General features: G+C 38.5%; 1 protein-coding gene and 1 long non-coding RNA gene across 2 annotated transcripts in view; both read left to right on the top strand.

Moving 5' to 3' along the window:
* Positions 1 to 7,771, top strand: part of LOC119473249 — a 25,512-nt gene that overhangs the window by 3,616 nt on the left and 14,125 nt on the right. The window lies entirely within an intron of this gene.
* On the top strand, positions 3,465 to 5,689 carry LOC108313752 (TOX high mobility group box family member 4-like). The gene is given in 2 exon segments (XM_017542274.2): positions 3,465 to 4,148; positions 4,151 to 5,689. Coding segments are annotated over 2 exon segments (1,821 nt in total). The 5' UTR covers positions 3,465 to 3,484; the 3' UTR covers positions 5,308 to 5,689.

Here is a 7,771-nt window from a genome sequence, read left to right as displayed (position 1 = left end):
CCTATTCTTCCAGTTTCTGTATTGAGATAAGGTGCTCTTTAGCTTTGGGACTAATAAATTTTGGTTTGAAAAAGAGAGTGAGTTGAAACTTGCCTAGCGATGAATTTTCGGAGGACTCTGAGGAAACCATATTGGCAGTGAATATGTGGTGACAAAATTAAAAACACTTTAACAAAAGATGAAACAAATTATTAACTGACTTATTACCCATCCAGGCAGAAACAGCCACTTACATCTAAGAATCTAAACTTTCCTCTCAGATCTAGAATGTCTTGATGGATAGGTGGGAGATAAGGGAGCTTATTAATAGCAAAATAAAGTTAGATTTTGAGTTTATTTGTCCCTGTTATACTCATGAAAATTAAATATAGATTTAATAAATGACTCTATCTCTTACCGTTTTCTTTTTTTTGGCCACATCTACAACTGACAAAGGGAATTAGCCATGTGGGTGAGGGATGAGACTGAAGTGATTGCCTGCTGCGCTAATTCTCAGAATTGCGCGTTATAGTGACCTGAGCAAATTTTGTTAAAAATCTAAAATTTTAGGCTTTCCCCTGAAGCTTTTGATGTAATAGATCTAGTAAGGCCTGAATGTGTATGTTTAAAAGTGTTTTCTAGAAGCTGGGCACAGTGGCATGTTCCTTTAGTCCCAGCCTGAGCAACATAGTGAGACTCTTATCTCTAACCACAATAACAGCAAAAACAAAAAACAAACACAAACAAACAAAGAAAACCTCAAGGTTTGGATACACTGCTGTTTAAGAACCCCAGAATAGATAAGTGCAATATATACATTTCTGTATCTCAAAAAATGTACAAAATCTCTAGAAGAGTTGGCATTTGCTAGGTGCTACTTTCTTCAAAGTTCTCCTTTTCAGTAAGATTAACCTGACCTGCTTGTCTTTCTCTATGTCTGTGACTGGGAGATGAAAGGGAATATTCTTGGCAGTATCTCTCAGCTTACAGAATAACACCTTTCTCCCCCACCATTAATCATTCACTGCCATTCAGAGTCTTTAAAAATTTGCTTATAGGTAATCTTTCAATAAGTAGAGGTTGACTCTTTAATGATTTCATGTCTCTTTGTCACCATACAGGTGATTGTGTGTCAACAAATGTTCATTACACGTTGGGTTTTCTCAATTAAAATAATAGATAATCCTAAATGTTTTTTTTTAGTTGAAATTGTATTATGAACTAAGTATGTCTGTTGTTTGTAGATCTTTAGCATAACCAGGATGTCAGCTTCACACACTGAAATCCATGAAGTTGATGTAAATTTGATATAAATCAAAAATTCTTTTGATTAAAAGAATTTCCATAGAAATTATTTTGATAATTTAGTTTTGGCAGTCATATAAACTATCTATTTGGCTAATAATCTGGGAAAATTATATACAAATAGATTGTAAATGAATACATGTTGGAAAAATTCTTGAAGTGGGTATTGTGAGTCTTAATAGCAATTTTTATTATATATGAGGGCCTGATTTTTTTTTGGTAAAACATATGATACTAGAGAAAGAAAATATTTTACATGCAAATACTCGGATTATACACAACCATTTAGTTACACATTCATAGCAAATATAAAAACAAAAGGGCTATATTCTAAATGTGCACAGATTTGTTTGCCTCTATAAATTGAGTCAACATGTAAAATTTAGAAGACTTATGCAGAAATCTGGACTTCAGACTTGTCTTAAAAAATCAAATATGGTGTCCTCTGGGTTTCTATCACTGTTGGCTTGCTGTGCAGAGGAATGCTCCTTTATAAAAGGCATATATTCTCCAGTTTGCTACTGTGCCCACATCAGTAGTTTCCTTACTCAGATAACCTTCCTTTGTCCTTGCATTTAAGTTTACAACTCTTATGTTGTAGTATATTTTGATAAAGATTTCAAGGCTTTAGATCAATGTGTATTTGTTTATAATATATAGTCTATATATAGTCTATAGATCATATAAATCCCTCGGTTATGGGGTTGAATTTTAGAATTTAGTTTAGAGCTACTCCTGGTTATTTGAGGCCATCCTTTCAGGAATCTGTGCTTTCATAGACTGAAGATTTCAATATTGGAGACTGCCATGGAGCCCTGCACAAGTGCAATCTGGAAGCCCATAGGAAGAAAGATATTTTGATAGTACTTAGGGAAATAGAGGTACAACTACCAGGACTCTGTTTGTGCAGCTGTCTCTCTTCTTGGTTATCTGAGTGCCTATGAACGTTTTTTGTGTGAGAGGGAGTCTTGCTCTGTCACCCAGGCTGGAGTGCAGTGGCATGATCTTAGCTCACTACAACCTCTGCCCCCACGGTTCAAGCGTAGTAACCTCCCTAGTAGCTGAAGTTACAGGTGTTTGCCACCACACCTGCCTAATGTTTGCATTTTTAGTGGAGACAGGGTTTCAATATGTTAGCCAGGCTGGTCTTGAGCTCCTGACATCAAGTGATCTGCTCACCTTGGCCTCCCAAAGATCGGGGATTTTAGGCATGAGCCACCATACCCAACCCTACCTGTGAAGGATTTAATGGCTTCCTAGTTAATGTGGACCTGAAAAAGGTAGGACATGTAGAGTGAGTATAATGGAATTTTTATTACTGTTAATGTGTTAATCTTTCTGGGAAGAGTATTCTCAAAGAGAACATACACCTTTGTTATTAGACTTCTGTGTACTTAGCATTCACATGTTTCAAATATTGCAGGTGATTCCTGTACTGTTTTGGGACAAAGGAAAGCGATGGGACCTTCTTAAGTGGTTTCTATACTGAGGCATCAAGACTGCTAATTTGAAGTGATACAGATTAGTCTTTTAACCAAAGATAGATAATGGACAAGAAACAGTGGATCTTTCTACCTTGTTTTAGGTCATCAGGTTTCTTCCAGTTTAGGTAACAAAAGTTATGTCATTTATTAGTTGAATTTTGAGTACAACTTCAGGATAGATAATTTGTCAGGGTAAATTATCAGGCTCTGCTATATATTGGCTGTCACTATTATGGAGCTCAAAGTCAGTTTTCATTGAATATTGTATGTATTTAGACAGGACAGGTAGAGGCACAGAAATAGGTAACCAATCTATTTTTAGAACAGAGGCCACATTTTAATTATATCAAGAAACATTATTTAATGTACAGATAGCTGACCTTTTCCCAGATTGTGCTTTTTTGGAGGGAGAAGCTGAATATGAATTGGCAGTTAAAAAATTTGTAAAGAAATCAACTTGCTCATTTTCATTGTATATTTTTGTTCTAAAGCATTTTTCATGAACTGTGTGTTGATTTATGCCCTAAGCCAGATAATGATGACTTGACTGTTACCACCAAGGTAAAGTGGCCTCTTGTAAAACCAATTTTCTCACTCAGTCAAATTTTCCATATTATTTACTTTCAAAATTTAGCAGTGGTTTATCTATTTTTTTTTTTTTTTATGTTGGTAATAAAAAGTTCATCAGAGGAGTCAGTGGTAGCGGTTGTGTGAAGATGGAGTTTCCCGGAGGAAATGACAATTACCTGACTATCACAGGGCCTTCACACCTCTTTCTGTCAGGGGCCAAGACATTCCATACACCAAGCTTGGGTGATGAAGAGTTTGAAATCCCACCTATCTCCCTGGATTCTGATCCCTCATTGGCTGTCTCAGATGTGGTTGGCCACTTTGATGACCTGGCAGACCCTTCCTCTTCACAGGATGGCAGTTTTTCAGCCCAGTATGGGGTCCAGACATTGGACATGCCTGTGGGCATGACGCATGGCTTGATGGAGCAGGGCGGGGGTCTCCTGAGTGGGGGCTTGACCATGGACTTGGACCACTCTATAGGAACTCAGTATAGTGCCAACCCACCTGTTACAATTGATGTACCAATGACAGACATGACATCTGGCTTGATGGGGCATAGCCAGTTGACCACCATTGATCAGTCAGAACTGAGTTCCCAACTGGGTTTGAGCTTAGGGGGTGGCACCATCCTGCCACCTGCCCAGTCACCTGAAGATCGTCTTTCAACTACCCCTTCACTTACTAGTTCACTTCATAAGGATGGTGTTGAGGATTTCCGGAGGCAACTTCCCACCCAGAAGACAGTGGTGGTGGAGGCAGGGAAAAAGCAGAAGGCCCCAAAGAAGAGAAAAAAGAAAGATCCTAATAAACTCAGAAACCAGTTTCAGCATATGCTTTATTCTTTCGTGCACAGGCTGCCATCAAGGGACAGAATCCTAATGCCACTTTTGGCGAGGTTTCAAAAATTGTAGCCTCCATGTGGGATAGTCTTGGAGAGGAGCAAAAACAGGCAAATAAGCAGAAAACTGAGGCTGCCAAGAAAGAGTATCTGAAGGCTCTAGCTGCTTACAAAGACAACCAGGAGTGTCAGGCCACTGTGGAAACAGTGGAATTGGATCCAGCACCACCATCACAAACTTCTTCTCCACCTCCTATGGCTACTGTTGACCCAGCATCTCCAGCACCAGCTACAATAGAACCCCCTGCCCTGTCCCCATCCATTGTTGTTAACTCCACCCCTTCATCCTATGCGGCAAACCAGGCATCTTCTGGAGCTGGAGGTCAGCCCAATATCACCAAGTTGATTATTACCAAACAGATGTTGCCCTCTTCCATTACTATGCCTCAAGGAGGGATGATTACTATTATCCCAGCCACAGTGGTGACCTCCTGGGGGCTCCAACTAGGCCAAACCAGTACAGCTACTATCCAGCCCAGTCAACAAGCTCAGATTGTAACTCGATCTGTGTTGCAGGAAGCAGCAGCTGCTGCTACTGCTTCTTTGCAACTTCCTCCACCCCTACTACAGCCCCCTCCATTATAACAGATGCCACAGCCCCCGAATCAGCAGCAAGTTACCATTCTACAGCAGCCTCCTCCACCTCAGAAAGTTCGAATCAATTTACAGCAACAGCCACCTCCTCTGCAGATCAAGAGTGTACCTCTACCCACTTTGAAAATGCAGACTACCTTAGTCCCACCAACTGTGGAAAGTAGTCCTGACCGGCCTGTGAACAACAGCCCTGAGGCCCATACAACCTTTCCTGAGATTATCTGTGAGATGATCACAGATGTGGTTCCTGAGGTTGAGTCTCCTTCTTAGATGGATGTTGAATTGGTGAGTGGGTCTCCTGTGGCACTCTCACCGCAGCCTCGATGTGTGAGGTCTGGTTGTGAGAACCCTCCAATTGTGAGTAAGGGCTGGGACAATGAATACTGCAGCAATGAGTGTGTGGTGAAGCACTGCAGGGATGTATTGGCCTGGGTAGCCTCTAGAAATTCAAACACAGTGGTGTTTGTGAAATAGTCCTTCCTGTTCTCCAAGCCAGTGAAGAGTTATCTGCTGGGAACATGTCCAAGAGCCTGTTTTTGAAACACAAGCTAGACTTCTGGTAGTGCCTGATTGCAACCCATGATGGCCAATCATGTTTCCCCACTTTTCTCCCTTCGGCAGAGGCCACGCGATGGAGCAGGGCCACTGAATTTTCTGTAATCTGGAGATGCTTTTTGCTTTCAACCCCAAGCAAAAATACCCGTGGTAATAGCAGAGGAATGGGTGAAGAGAGTATGGGCAAGCAAAACATAGAGATGGTAAGGGGTGGTGGTGGGGTTGAAAAAACTTGTTGGTATAATTGTCATAGGACTTGCCTAAAATATTATTAAAATGATGGGAGAGTACTCAGCTTTGAAAAAAAAAAGTTTGTCAGAGAAAAGCATAGACATGGCTAGTTGATTAAAAAAATTTGTTTAACCTTGTTAACTAACAAAAGATTCATTAAGTACTGTGACAGGGTAGGGGCTGAAAGAAAACGAACTGGAAAATACATAGTGACAGGAAAATCACATTAAAAATGCTTTCCCCAATAAAGGAAATATAAAATTTGGTTAAGGTTTATTTGGATAAATATTAATATTGGCTTTTAAATCATACTAGTGGCTACTTTCATAATATTTGTGCCTGTATAAATCTTCAGTGAATCAAATTACTTGTAGTTATAATGGAATCTCCCTCGTACCTTTTATTGGCAAATCTATACAGCACATAGCATATACCTTTTTTTGGACACTTATTATTTTGGTATCATTGTAGTTTTTAGGAGAGATTTTTTTTTCTACTTCTATTATTACTTCTGTAGTGAGACTAAAATAATACTAAAATTTGTAGAGAACTAGCTGAGTATGGTGGTGTACACCTGCAGTCCCAGCTACTTGGGGGTTTAAGGCAGGAGGATTGCTTGAGCCCAGGAGTTTGAGAACAGCCTGGGCAACATAACCAGATTGTATCTGCTTTAAAAATAGAAATTATAGAAATATAGCAATTTAAATTTGTTATCAAAATTTGTATTACAAATGGATTTTTGTGTGTTTTATAAGTCGTCCATAAAGGATATATGTAAAACACTTCATCTAATGAATAACATGTATTTGACTGCAAAAACCAGTTATATAAGCAGACTCTTAATACCAGTATGCAAGACTTTAACACCATAATTTTGTCATTGTAGTTTATTTAAAATATCCACTCAAAGTCTTTATGTTACATTTGGAAATTTAAAATTTCAGAGGTTTTATATTTAGTTGTTTACATAATATGAACTTCCTACATCTACGAGCTACTGGAGATCATAGACATATTTGTGTGTATCCTGGAGTACCTGGAATATCGTCTTTGATGTAAGAAGCTTTGTAATTGTTGCTTTTTCAAGATGGAGTTTCACTCTGTCACCCAGGCTGGATGCAGTGGTGGGATCTTGGCTTACTGCAGTCTCCACTTCCTGGGCTCAGGTGATCCTCCCTCCTCAGCCATCCAAGTAGCTGGGACTGTAGGCCTTTGTTACCATGCTTGGCTGAGCTTTGTATTTTTTGTAGAGGTGCGGTTTTGCCTTGTTGCCCAGGCTGGCCTTTAACTGTTGGACTCACATGATATGCCCACCTCTGCCTCTCAAAGTGCTGGGGTTACAGGCATGAGTTGCCACATTCAGCCTTAATAGTTGTTTAATCTGAATAGATGAATGAATTTTTATATAATGGAATGTTATAAGTAATATACTTAATGTATCTATTGATTAAATACTGCAGTTAAAAATATTGCTTACATTTGTATTATTTTTTAATGTTTAAGGATGTATATGTTTTAATGTGTTATTTTGAGAAATTATGCCATAAATAAAAAGGAAATAAATTAGAAATAGGTCATTAACAGCAAAGAGGGTTACAATATATTTTCTAGTATAATTCAACTGGGATCTTAGATTATGATTTTAGACTAAAATTTCTTAAACATTTTGTTAGCCCCAACTCATGCTCTAATAAATACACCTTTATAAGCCATGTGTTACTCTTTTTTTCTTTTCCCCCTTAATGCTACTAATAAGCCAACATGCATTACTCTTTAGAATTCTGGTGACCAGTTCTTCCTCTTGGTGGAAAGCTGATGGAAAGTTCTAGTTTTCCCTCTCTGTAATAATAACGGTCTTTCAGGTAGTGGTAGATGACCATGGTTAGCTAATTGAATGTTTGATAGTGATAAAATTAAACTCTATATCACAGAAATATTTTTAAAAAACTAATTGTAGCATAAGTATTAGCCTGTATTGTTAGGGCTATAAAGGAACAAAAGGCTCTGTTGCATATCTATTTCTCCATGTACTTTATTGTACATCATGTTGTTTCTTTTCTTTCTTGGCTGAAGCTCATATTAAATTGACTGGTTAGGCTTCTTTGTTGTTTCTCCCTTCATCCTCACATGTTTTTTTTTTTTTTTTTTTTTT

This window comes from Cebus imitator, unplaced genomic scaffold, assembly GCF_001604975.1.
Source record: "Cebus imitator isolate Cc_AM_T3 unplaced genomic scaffold, Cebus_imitator-1.0 Scaffold142, whole genome shotgun sequence".
Lineage (NCBI taxonomy): Eukaryota > Metazoa > Chordata > Mammalia > Primates > Cebidae > Cebus > Cebus imitator.
The sequence above is the reverse complement of the archived record's forward strand: the minus strand, read 5'-3'. Positions and strand labels throughout refer to the sequence as shown.